Genomic DNA, 16884 nt, shown 5'->3' with positions numbered 1-16884 from the left:
TCCGGGCTCTGCCTCTGTGTGCTGTGTGACCTTGGAAAAATTAGTTAACCCCTCTGTTTCTTCCTATAAAATGCAGTTGTTAATAATGTCGAAGGCAGAGGTTGTTGTGAATTAATTGAATTAAGGCACAGAAAACATGGAGAAAAGTACCGGTCTATAACAAGAATTTAACACATGTTAACTGTCAATATTATTAATATGCCAGAGGAATTCAGAAGTTATAGCTGGGAGGATTTGATGTGATAGTAGTGGTTTTATGTTTATGGAACTCCTAAAGCTATTCTTCATCAGACGTTTACAAAATTGTGTATTTTTAACAGGAAACTTAAAATATTAAGATACAGTGTTAGAAGAGTCTTCTCAGAGACCCAGAATGGAAAATCCAATAGGCAAATTTGTCATACACTTTTTTTTTTTTTTTTTTTACTACATTGGGATAGCTAATGAAGCAGTCTGTGCAAAATGCCCCCTTTTCTTTGAATAAAGTTTTTCTAAATGTAATTTTCTTTAAATAATTCTATGTGTTTTCAGTTATTGTGCTAACAATTTTATTACATTTTCAGCTGCAAAGCCTGTCTCCATATGTAAGCAGGTGTTGCTCTTTGTATCTGATATTGTGTTATTTAAGCAGAATGTGTCATAATTTTGGGAGCCAAATTCTAAACAACTGTATTAAAGTATTTTTTCAAAAAAGTTTAAAAATAATTGCTCTGGCAAGGATATTGTTTACATGATTAAAATTTAAGCAGCTGTCTCAGTAGTTGAAAAAAAAATCTTTATGCAAAAAAATTCAGTCTGGTACACTAAGTGTTGAGGCAAATGAATAGGTCACTTCAAACATTTGGATCTTATTTTTCTTTGTTATTGAATGTCATTTTATTTTTATAATTCATGATCATATACTTATTTCCATCCTGATATTTTGCTTATTTGAACAATTATTTCCACATTGACTATATAAAATTATAATGTTAAAACTATTAAAAAAAACCTGAAGGATAGTTGACTTACAATATTGTGTTAGTTTCAGGTGTACAGCAAAGTGGTTCAGTAATTTTTTCAGATTATATTTCATTATAGGTTATTATAGGATATTGAATATAATTCCCTGTGCTATACAGTAAATCCTTGTTACTTATCTATTTTATGTAAAGTAGTTTGTATCTGTTAATCCCATGCTTGTTTTGTTCTAAATAGGTACATTTTTCCACTAAATTTTATACTTAGGAAAAAAATTGATATAGAGAATTTGCTTTTTTTATAAATTTAATTAATTAAGTTATTAATTAATTAATTTGGCTGTGTTGGGTCTTCGTTTCTGTGCAAGGGCTTTCTCTAGTTGCGGCGAGCGGGGGCCACTCTTCATCGCGGTGCGCGGGCCTCTCACTGTCACAGCCTCTCGTTGCGGAGCACAGGCTCCAGACGCGCAGGCTCTGTAGTTGTGGCTCACTGGCCCAGTTGCTCCGCGGCATGTGAGATCTTCCCAGGCCAGGGTTCGAACCCCTGTCCCCTACATTGGCAGGCAGATTCTCAACCACTGTGCCACCAGGGAAGCCCAGAATTTGCTTTTTTAAAACAAAATCTAAGGGGAGGTATTCAGCCACTCTTCGGGGGCATCGTTCGTTACCTCTGCCTTGTGGGTTGTATACAGAAAAGTAATAATGCTGAAAATAATATCGACCATTTATCAAAATGTGTTATCTATCCATTTATCAAAATGTATTATCTATCCAGGCTTGGACATATAGGAATTTTGCACATTATCTTTAATGACTTGCAAAGCAGATGTACTGATTTTACAGATAAAGAAACGGAAATTCAAATTAAATAGCTTCCCAAAAGTCACACAGAAGCAGAGCAGTGATTGGACCTTTGGGCTAGTTGGTTGCACAGCCAGTCTACACTGGCCAGTCTACCATGACCCCTCTCCAAGTTCAATTTATGCATTTGTTCTTATAATAAGAACCTGGGAAAAATTCTTAACCTCTGGTTTTCTGTTTGCTTTTCTGTAATGTACAAGATTAATTCACTTGTTTACCTAACATTTGATGTTTGTGCAAGATACTGTGCTAGGAATAAGGTAATTTAACATTAATACCAGTTCTGTAAAAGTGTTATGGGGGTTCAGGGTAGCACATGAGAGAGAAGTAGGTGCTCAGTGGAGATGCCTTAGAGCAAGAAGCATTCGAGCTGTATTTGAGCAGTAGGTACGGCTTGTGTAGGCAGTAATGACAGAAAAGCTTTTGAGGCGGCCAGCGCAGTCTGAGTAGAGGCCCCGAAGATGGAAAGCATGTTGGGTTCTTCCAAGTAGGAGGTTTTCTTTTTCTTTTTTAAAAATATTTACTTATTTATTATTTATTTCTTTTTGCTGTGCTGGGTCTTCGTTGCGGCACATGGGATCTTCACTGCAGCATGCGGACTCTTAGTTGCAGCATACAAACTCTTAGTTGCGACATGAATGCAGGATCTAGTTCCCTGACCAGGGATCGAACCCGGGCCCCCTGCACTGGGAGTGCGGGCCACTGGACCACCAGGAAAGTCCCTCAGTAGGAGATTTTCTTAAATTGATTTATAATGTTATGTTAGTTTCTGGTTTACAGCAAAGAGATTCAGTTATACATACGTTTTCTTTTTCATATTCTTTTTCATTATAGGTTGTTACAGGATATTGAATATACAGTAGTTCCCTGTGCTATATAGTAGGACCTGGTTGTTTATCTACTGGGTTGGCCAAAAAGTACATTGGGTTACTGAATATGTTGTTCCATAAAGTTCTTCTTGAAAATGAAAAATGTGTCTTTTATTTTTACTTTAAACCAAACAAACTTTCTGGCCAACCCAGTATTTTATATGTAGTAGCTTGTATCTGTCAATCCCAAACTCCTAATTTATCCCTCCACCACCCCCTTTCCCCTTTGGTAACCATAAGTTTGTTTTCTATATCTGCGAGTCTGTTTCTGTTTTGTAGATAGGTTCATTTGTGTCATGTTTTAGATTCCCCATATAAGTGATATCATATGATACTTGTCCTTCTCTGTCTGACTGACTTCACTTGGTGTGATCATCTCTAGGTCCTTCCATGTTGCTGCAAGTGGCATTATTTCATTCTTTTTATGGCTGAGTAATATTCCCTTGTATATATGTACCACATTTTCTTTATCCATTCATTTTTTGACGGACGTTTAGGTTGCTTCCATGTCTTGGCTATTGTATATAGTGCTGCTGTGAACACTGGGCTGCATTATCTTTTCAAATTAGAGTTTTCTCTGGATATATGCCCAGGAGTAAGATTGCTGGATTATATGATAACTCTATTTTTAGTTTTTTAAGGAACTTCCATACTGTTCTCCCTAGTAGCTGCACCAATTTAAATCCCCACCAACAGTGTATGAGGGTTCTCTTTTCTTGACACCCTCTCCAGCATTTATTATTTGCAGACTTCTTAATGATGGCCATTCTGACTGGTGTGAAATGATACCTGAATGGAGTTTTGATTTGCGTTTCTCTGATAATTAGTGATGTTGAGCATCTCTTCATGTACCTATTGGCCATCTGTATGTCTTCTTTGGAGAAATGTCTGTTTAGGTCTTCTGCCCATATTTTGATTGGGTTGTTTGTTATTTTGTTATTGAGTTGTATGAGCTGTTTATATATTTTGGAAATTAAATCCTCATTGGTCGCATCGTTTTTGCAGATATTTTCTCCCAGTCCGTAGGTTGTCTTTTTGTTTAGTTTATGGTTTCCTTTGCTATGCAAAAGCTTATAAGTTTAATCAGGTCCCATTTGTTTAGTTTTGCTTTTATTTCTATTGCCTTGGGAGACTGACCTAAGAAAACATTGCTATTATTAATGTCAGAGAATGTTTTGCCTGTGTTCTCTTCTGGGAGTTTTATGGTGTCCTGTCTTATATTTAAGTCTTTAAGCCATTTTGAGTTTATTTTTGTGTATGGTGTGAAGGAGTGTTGTAACTTTATTGATTTACATGCCACATAGGAGATTTTTGCAAGATCTACCTTGGGGCCAAATTTAAGGAGGCTTTTGAGAAGGCTATGGTGTTTGTAAATTTAAGAATTCTTCCAAGTTTGATATTCTAAATAATATTCATTCTAAATATTTATTGAATTCCCATAGTGTATGAAGCCCTGAGCTTTCTGTTGTGGTGCTTAGAAGTGGTCATTCCTTCTCTTCCCAGAGTTCTGCATTCATTATCTACATGATATGGGTCCAGGCAGGACATAAATCTAAATGTATATTGTGTTAATTTCCTGAGGCTGTTGGAATAAATTACCACAAACTTAGTGGCTTACAACGGAAATTAATTTTCTCACAGTTCTGGTGGCTAAAAGTCTGAAATGCACACTCCCTCTGGAAGCTTTAGGGGAGAATCTGTACTTTGATTCTAAGTAGCTTCTGGTGGCTGACAGTATTCCTTGGCTTGTGGCCACATCACTCCAAACCCTGCCGCCGTCTTCACCTCCGTCTCTTCTGTGTGTCTGTTTTTCCTCTTTTGTCTGTGAATCTCCATCTGCCTCTGTCTCATAAAGACACTTGTGATGTCACCCAGATAATCCACTGTTATCTCTTCATTGCAGTATCTTTAATCACATCTCCTAAGACATTTTTTCAAATACAGTAATATTAACAAGTTCCAGGCATTAAGACTTGGTAACTTGTGTGGCCGTTATTCAACCAACCACACTCATCTACCGCAGAAATTACACGTAGCGATCTGAGCATCTCATCTCTCTCGCTGCATGATCCTCAGCAGTACTCACCCCACAATATATATACCAGCTGTAAAGCCACTGTTGACCGAGAGCACCGCATGATGTGTTTATGTCTTCCGCTTTCTTGAGCACTTCAGAACGAACTGTGCTAGCTGCTGGAGGGCGAGGTAAACAGAAAGCTCCGGGACAGCAGGGTGAGGGCTGTGGTTGGAGCCGAGCGCAGGGGCACTGAGAACAAATTCGAGGGGCTCCTAACCCCGTCACAGTTGAGCAGGGGAGGCCACCTGGAGGAGGTGAGGTCTCATGTGGTGCTGAGGGGTAAATAGGAGTTCACCAAGAAGTGGGGAAAGAGAGCTCCAGACAAAACCGCCTGTGCAAGTGCCTGGAGGTCTAGATAAGAGATTGGCAAAAGGGGATAAAATGGGAATGGATGTATCCCGAGGCTATTGAGAAGGCAGACCTGGCAGGGATCGGTGATTGATTGGCTGTGCAGGAGGATGCAGGAAGGAGGGTCCGGGTGGAATTCCTGTCTGCTCTGGGCAGCCAGGTTCATGCAGTGAGACAAAGGACACAGGAGGGAAGGACCGGAGACAAGATGATTCTTTGGTTTGAGAGAGCTGTTTATTCCGCAACTCTGTTTCTCTCTGGCTGTCTTTCTCTCTCTCTCTCTTTTGTCAGTTAAAAACCACCCTGGCCAAGGATAGGGCAGTATCCTTTGCCAAGTGAGCAGTTTTCTTTGTCATTTACTCTCACATACAAAACCGTGGAACACCGCCATGAAATGATTCATGTGTAAATTATTTGGAGTTAGAATCATGAATCACTTAACATAAATAATGGTAGATGACTGAATAATGCAAGTTCAGTGCAGTTCAAGACAAAAGTGATGTTCACGTTGTATTTAGAAATATTTCCCTGGAAAATGTAACCTAGAGAGCCTTTTTATATATTAGAAACAAAGATTACATACGGGTTGCATAAGAAATCGGAAAGATTTTTGTGCATTGTTTTGTTTTGCTTCTGAGGATGGTTTACGTTAGAAAGTGGATTGTTCCTTCAAAGACATATTTACATGCATCGTCAGAGGTTGGGAAACAAAGGCTAATAGCTCCCACATCCCAACAAAAACCTTCACTATGTGCATAGAATACTAGCCATTGTTGAGTAGCATACAGTAAGCCGAGATAATAAATAATGGTGGAGAAAATGTTGCAATATTCACTTAATGTTTGAAATGTAACACTGCCCAGAGGCCCTGGGAGAAGTTCCACAGTGCGTCTCAGAAGACTCTCTGTTGTGCCTTTTAATGAAAAAGATAACTTGGGGGAGGTGTAGTCTCTGTATGTGGTAGACTCCTTATTTTAGCTCCAATTTGAGAGAATTCTTGGGGTACTGGTGATGAGGATTATTTTACATATGTCACTTTAAATTAGCATCACAGACAGAGCCCCTGCAGAGAGGTAAATTTATAGACTCTCCCTACCAAACGTAAAATAGATAGCTAGTGGGAAGCAGCTGCATAGCACAGGGAGATGAGCTCGGTGCTTTGTGACCACCTGGATGGGTGGGATAGGGAGGGTGGGAGGGAGGGAGATGCAAGAGGGAGGAGATATGGGAACGTATATATATGTATAACTGATTCACTTTGTTATAAAGCAGAAACTAACAGACCATTGTAAAGCAATTATACTCCAATAAAGATGTAAAAAAAAAAAAAAATTTATAGACTCTCCCAACCTGGGGGAAATGGGGAGGAGGGAGGAGAACTGACGTGATAGTTCCACTTAGCTTAAAAATCAAACACCCAGGCTTCCCTGGTGGTGCAGTGGTTGAGAGTCCGCCTGCCGATGCAGGGGACACGGGTTCGTGCCCCGGTCCGGGAAGATCCCACATGCCGCGGAGTGGCTGGGCCCATGAGCCATGGCCACTGAGCCTGCGCGTCCGGAGCCTGTGCTCCGCAACGGGAGAGGCCACAACAGTGAGAGGACCGTGTACCGCAAAAAAAAAAAAAAAAAAAAAAAAAATCAAACCCCCATTTTACTACCATGTCGTCTCGGCTTCACACAGAGTGAAATAAACTCATTTGGTTGCCTTTACATGTTCACAAAGGTACATCCGCCTCTGCTTGTTACTGTGATTAAGGACATGGTTGGCACAGATGAGCCAAAGGCTTCTAAACAGGTGTACAAATGTGGAGGGTTTGCTGCATCTTTCCTTTGTCTCTGTGGCCACGAGGAGTTGGCTAAACAGCTGCTTCCCTTGGGAGGGACCGGGGCTCCGTTGCTGCCTACTGCTGCTGCCCTGTGGGACTGGAACCAGGTAGGGGGCCCTGTGGCCTCCCAGCTGAGGTTGGCTAGGTCCTGAGAACCACTGTTCTCCCCTGTCTGCTGACTCCAAAGCCAGTCTAAGTCTCCCCAGCCCTGCTTGTCAATGGGCATAGATTCTCTTCCTGTACAAAGCCTGGTGTGGTTCTGCCTTGACTCCCAAGTGGGTGTGAAACTACCTCTAGTTCCTATCTTTTCAAGGAATTAAATAGTTTCAGCTTTGCACCTATCATTTTGAAAAATTACAACTTTGACTAAAGCCTCCCGCTTTGAAAGGGGATATTGTGCCGTACAAAAAATGTGGACTGGGATGTCAGGACCCTAGGTGTGCATCCCCCCTCCAAGGACTGTTCTAAGGATAAACGTTAAGACGTTACCCAAGTACCTTGCACAGCGACTGACAAATAGTGACTAGATTCCTAGATCATGTGGGTTCAGCATTTGCACTGTCATTTTCCAACATTTACCGAGTGACTACCTGGACAAACGCAGTGCATTCAATGCCCGAGAAACACCACCCACCATGAGCAGCAGCCAGCAACAGATTTTCTCTGAACGTTAGTTATTCATCTGTTACAATTCATACTTCCACCTATTGTCGAAAAGCATTTGAGATGGCTTTGAGTAAAAATACATGTATACAGGGATGCATGAAGATGAGAGGAACCATAAATTGTATCCTGGACTAGAGATAAGATAATTATCTTACTACAGCAGCAGAACACTAAATGTAGTTGAAATTCATGAGAGCAAAGGAGGCAAAAGGGGCAGTAAGAGGGAAGCGCGCGCACACACACACACACACACACACACGAACATATAATATGAATATATGCATATATGTGTATTGAATATTTAGGTAGCAAGTGATAGCTCTTATAAGGTAAATTTTATAAAAGCTATATTTGAAAACCTAGAGTGTGTAATAGGGCAATTAGCAATTTTTACAAAGCATTTCCTAAATTCTAAACAATTTATTATTACAGTTAATGAGGATTAACAAATATGACATTGTTGAGAGATTTTCATGTCTCATAATAAAATAGACCAATTGTTGTTCATGATGCATGGGTTGGTGTATTGAAAATAATAATGCCGTGAGTAAACGTTTTGCTACAGTGCTGATCCCAACTGCGTTACTCACCAGGACTGATAATCAGGTGGTATTTTCAGAGAAGTGATTAGAGTTAAAATGAGAATAGTGGTCCCCATGGTACTATATGTTTCCTGATTTCTTAAATACAAGATGATAAGGAACATCCATCTGGTGAATGATTTCATACCCAATCATAGAAGAAGAAAGTTTCTTTTTTTATGAATTTCAACATGAAATTCAAATTCATATTGGTAATAGTTTAAAAACTAAAAATGTTTGTAATGCTAGAAGTTGTATCCCATAAGCACGCCAACTTTCCTTATATGCCTAGTCTTTATTTCTGAGTGTATACTGAAAGGGAAAAGTGATTCCAGCTGAACTGCAAAGCACAGTGTGGTGTACACAAGCTTTCATAGCATCACAACCTCTTAAGGTGTTAGAAATAAAGAAGAGACAAGAAGGAGTGTGTTTTATGTGCCAGATAGCATGCCGAGCCTTTTGAGGGATGTATTTTTTTTTAATAAATTTATTTATTTATTTTATTTTTGGCTGTGTTGGGTCTTTGTTGCTGCGTGTGGGCTTTCTCTAGTTGCGGTGAGCAGGAGCTACTCTTCTTTGCGGTGTGCGGGCTTCTTATTGTGGTGGCTTTTCTTGTTGCAGAGCACAGGCTCTAGGCACATGAGCTTCAGTAGTTGTGGCACGCAGGCTCAGGAGTTGTGGCACGTGGGCTCAGGAGTTGTGGCGCACGGGCTTAGTTGCTCCGTGGCATGTGGGATCTTCCCGGACCAGGGCTCAAACCCGTGTCCCCTGCATTGGCAGGTGGATTCCTAATGACTGCGCCACCAGGGAAGTCCTCGAGGGATGTACTGAAGAATGTCTTTCTGTTAGTTACAATGAGGTGTCACGCTGACTTGTCCTGTCCCTGGGGACACCAGCTGGACCAGGGTCTCTGTTCCTTCAGTGTCAGATCTACAGCCTGTGTTGTCCTCCAGAACACAGGGATAGAGCAGAGGGTTCTGTAATTTCTGATCTACCTCTCTAAACCCTTTTTGACAGGAGCATCTGATTGAGAACGAAGTGTCGATACTACGCAGAGTGAAACATCCAAATATCATCATGCTGGTTGAGGAGATGGAAACAGCTACTGAGCTTTTTCTGGTGATGGAATTGGTCAAAGTAAGAGGATGGAGAGATTTGAAGAGAATTCATTGATGACAAATCCCAAGACTTACAATATTCTTGAAGGACCTAATTGGAAAAGTGTTTTGCTACCTTGAAACTTTCATTATTTATAATCATCAATTTTAGTGGCAGTTGTGTCATTTTTTTCATCTACTCCAGGCTGATGAGCTTTCTTTGTTACCTTCACAGGACTGCCACTGTTGATGTTTTGTTTCGTTTTGTATTTTTAATATTTATTTATTTATTTATTTGGTTGCATTGGGTCTTAGTTATGGCAGATGGGCTCCTTAGTTGCGGCACACAGGCGCCTTAGGTGTGGCATGCAAACTCTTAGTTGCGGCGCACATGTGGGATCTAGTTCCCGGACCAGGGATCAAACCTTGGCCTCCTGCATTGAGAGCACAGAGTCTTAACCACTGTGCCACCAGGGAAGTCCCCACTGTCGATGTTTTGATATGTTCTTTTATGTGTCCTTTAGGGTGGAGATCTCTTTGATGCAATTACTTCTTCAACCAAGTACACTGAGAGAGATGGCAGTGCCATGGTGTACAACCTGGCCAACGCCCTCAGGTACCTCCATGCCCTCAGCATTGTGCACAGAGACATCAAGCCAGAAAACCTCTTGGTACGTCATCTCTGCCTTTTCTGTTCCAACTCAGGCCTCTCTCCCTTTAAAGTGACAGTAATTGCATGCAAACAATCATATGCAGACTATGACATTTTAAAGTTTATACCAACCCTGCAGATACGGGGCTGAGAGAATTTAAATCTAGAAAATCAGCCTGACTCAAGTCAATGACCATAAAATGTTAATAGATTTCTTGAATTGATCTGTACTTCTGCATTTACTGTTTACCAGACATTAGAAAACATATTTTCATTTACAATTTGATGGATGGTGCTAACGGAAGAAGGGTGAGCAGGAAGATTATTTTATGAGGCAAAAAATTCTGAAGAATAAATTGGAGACAGAAACAGAATCAGAGGCTTGTAGGAGACAGAAGTAGAACACGAGCGTTCGTTTCTGTGCAGGACGGACCTTTGGAAATGATCTAGTCCATTCATTTCAGCTCTACAGATACGGAAATTGAGACCCAGAGATGCTCACTTGTCTTGTTTAAAAGTCTCATTTGTCCCGTTGTTCTACAGATGAAAGTCTTATTCTAATATGCACTCAGCTTCATAATCCAGTTGACCTTTCCAGCCACTTCTCCTGTTACTCTCTTCCCTACCCATCTGGCCAGCATGGCACTCACCTTCAAGCCATATTTAACTCACCTCATGGTGGCCTTCAAACCAAACATTGCTAATGGGGACAGTCCTTGTGTCTACATTGTAGAGAAATTTTAGAGAAGGCGATTTGGGAGTTCTGCACACACACATCTCCCAAACGCACACAGGACTCTTGGCTTCTCTGTTTCCACCTTTCAGGGCTGAGCATCACCATCATCATCATTACTGCTTGGCAGGTGAGCCTATCTGAGTCTCCCATATCGTGTGCATCCAAGCACAGGTTTCCCCGGGTCCAGGAGTTGGTGAAGACTTGACTTCCTCAGCAGCATTACACCTCATTGTTGGTGTCCACACTGGTCTTGTTTGCAGCATCCTCTCCTCCAGCAACGTGGCAAACACGTTCATCTTGTAAGATACTGAGCAAGGCACGTCTTCTTGATATCACCCCAGGCTCCCTGGGCAGAGTCAGTCATGGCCACCTCTGGTTTTCGCTGCACTTGCCGTGGTGCAGTGATTTTATTGTTTACTTGTCGTCTTCTCTAGGTCGTAAGCACTAATGGGGCAAGGTCTGTGTTTCGGTTACTTTATATCCCCAGGGCTGAGGAAGCACACAGTGGACGTGGGTAGACGGCTGGTGACTGACCACCATGGTCACCTGGGTCGCCAGCAGCTGGCCCTCAAACACAAGTCTCCACAGCCTGCCTCATATGCCCAGCACGCAAATAACAACTGAATGGACTAGGCTTTGGGGCTGTCCTGGGGCTTTCTGCTAATCCAGGGTATCCGTTTCCCCTTTTGGTTAATGCCATTTGATAATTCCTGAGTGTCCACTTAAACAGTATGTGAGGGTTTTTTTCTTACTGTCTCCTGCCTTGAGGGAATATGTTTCATTTCTGTTTGTTCCTATTAGGAAAGCAAACACCCCTGCTCTGTAAAACAAGATGTGTTATGTGAAGTCTAAGGAGGAATGGAGGCAGTGGTGAGCCAGGCCCCTGGGTGGACGTGAGGGCGTGGGGTTCCCTCCTCTGGACCGGCTGCTCCTGCACCGTGAGGCTGCGGTCTGGGCTGGGGTCCCCCACTGACGGAGCTTGGCCGGGGGCTCCACAGGCAGAGGGGACAAGGCTTACCCCGCGGAGCCAGACACAGTGCCGAGGTGTTCCCGAGGACGCCCCTGCTCTGCATGGCCCATGTCACCGCAGTGGCCGCTGTGACTGACGTCCTCTGAGAGCACGGGGCCACGGGGCCCGAGGACCAGTGGTTACCGCAGTGCCCGCGCCGCCTGGCTCTGACTGCGGGGGCCCAGCCAGCGCGGAGGGTGGCGGAGGGGTGAGTGAGCTTCCCTGTGAACCCGAGGGTGCCCGTTTCCCAGCTCACTGGTTCCGTTCCCTCCCCGTTTCCCCTCTTTTCCACTCACAGTCCCTTACTGTCTGCAGAATCTCAGATTCCCGCCCCTCATCCTCTTCTGCTGTTACTCATCAAGGGAAGACAGCAGTTGGAGACATCAGTCCCCGTTAGGATGAGTCTCAGAATGTAGGCAGGAGGTTGGAATCGAGTGCCTCACCTGCCCCACCTGCCCCACCTGGATGAGTGTCCGCCCCGCTCTGGGACCTGCTCCAACCCCCGCTGTGCTGCCCAAAGGGCAGAGAAGGGAGATGATAAAACTGATGTCGGGATGAGGCTCATGTGTGACATGAAAGGGCCGTGGGGTCGGGCTTTGGAGACCCTTAGCTGCGCATATCTAAGTAGAATATGTGCCTGCTGTTGGGAACCTAACTGGACCCCTTGGCTGATCCTAGATAGAGTCAGCAGGTTGGCGTGAAAAAGTGCCATTGAGGCACTAAAAAAAAAGTGCCTAGGATGAAAAAGTGCCATCGAGGCACTAAAAGGAAATACACAGAAGGACTGCCAACCTCTTGCTGCTCTAAAAGAGAACTGGGTCTTTAAACACCGGAGCATTCAGACATCTGATTTGCATCCCCTCCTCTGGCAGCAGTGTCATAATTTAAACCCCTGCCAGCAGAGATGTATGGGTCACCGTGTCAGGGAGCACAGGGGTGGCCATTAATGCCGTGAGTTACAGCCTGGCGGTGCCCTGTCAGAGGTAACTATGAGAGACCAGTGATAAATTCCGCGTTTCCAGGAGTTCTGGGGGCAGGGGAGAGAAGAGGGTTGCTTTCTCATATTTGAAGTCCTGCTAAATCATGATGCTGACATTTTATTTAGAGAGCTTGTGGCATTCACTTTGTATGTGGGATCTGCATTTCTCACATATTTCGGTTTTGCATTCTGAAAGCAACTTTTGACAGCGTCTCTCAGCTTGTGGTGGGCCCTTTGAGCACCGCAGGGCTGGAGTTCTCACAGTGGTGGTGGTTCAGATCTCACTGAGAGTCTGCAGGCCGTGCAGGCTTTTAGACGCAGGGAGGGTGCGGTGGACGGCAGTGGTCCTGTTTGGAGCCCCCCCTTGGCTGCCTGCTCGTAACTTGAGTTTTCTGAGCCTCAGTTTCCTCATCTGTAAATTAGAGCAACAGTTCTCTTCCTAATTGTCCAGCGGGGTGACTATAGAAGTGCAGTGAGACAGCGTTTAGGAAAATATTGGAATCTTCCAAGTCCTGCGAGGATGTGCGTTACTGGCGAGAACTGAACTCTCTGCCAGAACAGAAGGCCTCTGGAGTCCCTGTGCATTTAGCCACCTCTTTCTTAAAAACAGTCTCTTAAAGCCATGTGTGTGTGTCCGTGTCAGTTTCTTAAAGCAATGTCATAAATTAAAAAAAAAATTTTGGCTGCATTGGGTTTTCGTTGCTGCACACTGGCTTTCTCTAGTTGCGGCGAGTGGGGCTACTCTTCGTTGCGGTGCGCGGGCTTCTCGTTGCGGTGGCTTCTCTTGCTGCGGAGCACGGGCTCCAGGCACGTGGGCTTCAGTAGTTGTGGCAGCCGGGCTCAGTAGTTGTGTTCGTGGGCTGTAGAGCACAGTCTCATTAGTTGTGGCGCACGGGCTTAGTTACTCTGCAGCATGTGGGATCTTCCCAGGGATTGAACCTGTGTCCCCTGAGTTGGCAGGCGGATTCTTAACCACTGCGCCACCAGGGGAGTCCCAGCAATGTCATAAATGTGTGTGTGTGTATGTGTAGATTTATAGATGTATATATATATATTTTTTTCCTGCTTTGAAGAGAATCTCCAGCTAAGATTTGAAATTTACTTACATTCTCTTCCACATATTTGCCTTTGTGTCTAGCATTGGGGAGAGATGAATCAGATAAAATATTATTATTTCAGGCTTGTCTGCCCCTTATGACACTTCCCTTTTGATGTTTAGCCAAGGAGTACCACTTGCCCAAACATAATTCAACGATTATAGACTGTTCAGTCCCTTTCTATTTATACTCCTGCATCTGACTCTGAATTCCTTATAGGGAATGTGAAAAACGGGACTTCTGGGACTTCTGAGTATCTGACAACACTTAAATACCCCTAGGCATCCCTAAATTGAATGTCTAAAATAAACACTATTTTAAAAAAATGTACCTAATGAGTGTATTTTAAAGTTGTAAAAACAAAATGACATTAACAAAACTTTTTTTTTTTACTCTCATGATAGAGACATTTAGAATTATAATGTTGGTTATAATGTTCTTATCACTGCAATTACTCAGGGAATTTCTAAAGTCTGGGTTTCAGTAAATGCATCATAAATTCTAACTGTAATTCAGATTGTTCTTGTTAATGTTTATATTAAACATAATGGATGGAAAGTCGTCCTAAGACTAAGCATGACTAAGAACCTGGTTTCTGTTGCTTTAGGCTGAATCATTAGTAGCTTTGAATATGTTTCTGCTGAGTTGTGGGCTGACTCAGAATGATAAATATCTGTGAGGGACTCCAAATCCTCATCATTAGTCCTGTGAAACTTGTAAGTCATAAAGATGCATGCTGGGCACGGGTATTTAGTACATCAACATGGAAGCAGTTACTAAAATACTAAGGTGAAAAATACTCCTCTTAAATTGCTGAGAACATCACAGCTGAGGAAGGTGTTTCAGTGTCATCCTTAAAAAATGCCTGTTAAGATGGTGGGGTCATTGGCATGAGGAAGGCTGGAGGTTCTTGATGTCTCTTTATTGAGGAGTTTATAAATCACCCCCCTCATTAAGTAGCCGACTAATGGATGATGTTGTAAACGTGCTTATCTTGAAAAAACATAATCTGCTAAATTTTTCACTTCCTTTAGTAAGTAGTGGTTTCGATGAAAATCTGATTCAGTTCATGGTAGAATACAAGGAAACACAAACAAAATATGTTTAAAATGTAAAAGTAGAGGAAAGATATGACGTGAGTACAGGTTAGGTTTTTTTGGGTTTTTTTGTTTTGTTTTGTTTTTTTTGCGGTACGCGGGCCTGTCACTGTTGTGGCCTCTCCCGTTGCGGAGCACAGGCTCCGGACGCACAGGCTCAGCGGCCATGGCTCACGGGCCCAGCCGCTCCGCGGCATGTGGGATCTTCCTGGACTGGGGCCCGAACCCGTGTCCCCTGCATTGGCAGGCAGACTCCCAACCACTGCGCCACCAGGGAAGCCCCAGGTTAGGTTTTTGTAGTTATTCTCTGAAATTGAGTGTTTTCAGAATGGACGTCCAAGAGGCAAACGGACAGCTTGTTAAAGATCCCACAGTCAAATCTCAGTTATGTTCTCACACACACTCATTTGCTTCTAAAACCATCCATTTAAAATGTAACTTCTGGACTTTTATCCCATAAGGAAAGTTTGCTTATATATAAAATTAATTTCTTCTGAATTATGGAACCAGCACATGTTCATTGTAAACAGTTTGGAAACTACTGAAAAGTACAAAGAAGAAAATTAAAGTAACCTGTAATGCTACCACCTAGAGATAAATTTAACATTTTGGGGTGTTACAGTATATATATAATTTTGAATATTTAAAAAAATTTATGTAATATAGTAAATATTTCCCATGATTAATATTTACTTGAAATGTGCTTATTAATGACTGTATAATATTTCATTGTAGGGATTTACCATGATTTATTAAGTCATTACCCTGTTGGCCATTTATGTTGCTTCCAGTTTTTAAAAACAGATGAATTCTGAGATTGGCATTCTTGTGCATAACCTTTCGGTCCATCTCTGTTGCCTTAGAGCAGGTTCTTAGAAGTAGATTTACAGGATCAAAGGTTATGAAGGATATTAAGAAATTTACATATGGTTGCAGTGCTTTCTAGAAAAGTTGTTACATGTTCACCAGCATTGTTAAACCTTTTCCAAGATGATGATTTACTTGATCTAATCAGCCAGTCCTTCTAGGAAAGGAAGGAACATTCATTAAGTCCTGATCTGTACTTCACCTCCTTTCATCTTCACCCCAACCCCGTGAGCCAAGGACCCATGTCCTCCCATTTCACAGATGAAGAATCCTGCCCAGGGCGAGTGAGAGACTTTCAAAGGTCACATCACCAGAAAATGGGTGGAGTGGTTGGTTATGCAAGCTCAGGCTGTCATTTTCTTTCTGAATTTCCAGGGTTCTCCCCTATGTAATATTTATATTCATCATTGTCTAGAGAACAAGTTCTAATTTTATTTTCTAAACTAAACATGCAAGTTGGAGAGCGCCTAGCGCTTCAGTGGACACTTCATAAACATTTCTGAGGCTCTCACATCCCCCCTCCCCGCCAGCGCTCAGGAAACACACAACAGAAGTCTTAGAGGGCTCTCGAGCCAACCAGGTAAGCAGTCACCTACACCCCTCAGCATGCAGACGTGCCCATTATACTCCTAGGTAAGGAACTTTTGCAAAGGTAGAAATACTGTCTTTTTCCTATTTCACACAATCAAAATCACATGCAAAATCTCTAAAAAGAAAAATTAGAGCTTTAAGAAGCAACAAAGATAAATCATGGCGTTAATATCACAAGGAGCGATTTCTTTTGATTTGTTAGTAAATGTATGTGTCCTTTCTGCCTAATTCCAAAGCCCCTCACCTTGCAATCACTGAGGAAAAAAAAAAAAAAAAAAGACTTCTGATTATTGGCTGGTTTCTGTTCCAGGTGTGTGAATATCCTGATGGGACCAAGTCTTTGAAACTGGGAGACTTCGGGCTGGCCACTGTGGTCGAAGGCCCTTTATACACAGTCTGTGGCACCCCGACTTACGTGGCCCCAGAAATCATTGCTGAAACCGGGTATGCCTCCTGGGGGTTTGGGTTAGTGCTTTAACTTTGGGAAAGGGTATATTTTGCTGCTACATGCCTCTTGGGAATGTGGAGGGCAGGAGAGACTGTTACCTGCACCATGATTTTGATCCCAGGAGC

The 16884-nt window shown here is 42.6% G+C and overlaps 1 protein-coding gene across 8 annotated transcripts in view; it reads left to right on the top strand.

The window, feature by feature from the left end:
- Positions 1–16884, top strand: part of DCLK2 (doublecortin like kinase 2) — a 162503-nt gene that overhangs the window by 124429 nt on the left and 21190 nt on the right. For all 8 annotated transcript variants that reach the window (XR_014293218.1, XM_082611170.1, XM_082611168.1 and 5 more), the window contains 3 exons: positions 9204–9323; positions 9808–9954; positions 16622–16755. Coding sequence is in view for 7 of the 8 variants with exons in the window: in XM_082611170.1 (XP_082467296.1) it covers positions 9204–9323; positions 9808–9954; positions 16622–16755 (401 nt within the window). In the remaining variant the exon portion in view is untranslated. The remainder of the gene's footprint in view (positions 1–9203; positions 9324–9807; positions 9955–16621; positions 16756–16884) is intronic.

This window comes from Mesoplodon mirus (assembly GCF_964341445.2).
Source record: "Mesoplodon mirus genome assembly, chromosome: 2".
Classification (NCBI taxonomy): domain Eukaryota; kingdom Metazoa; phylum Chordata; class Mammalia; order Artiodactyla; family Ziphiidae; genus Mesoplodon; species Mesoplodon mirus.
The sequence above is the reverse complement of the archived record's forward strand: the minus strand, read 5'-3'. Positions and strand labels throughout refer to the sequence as shown.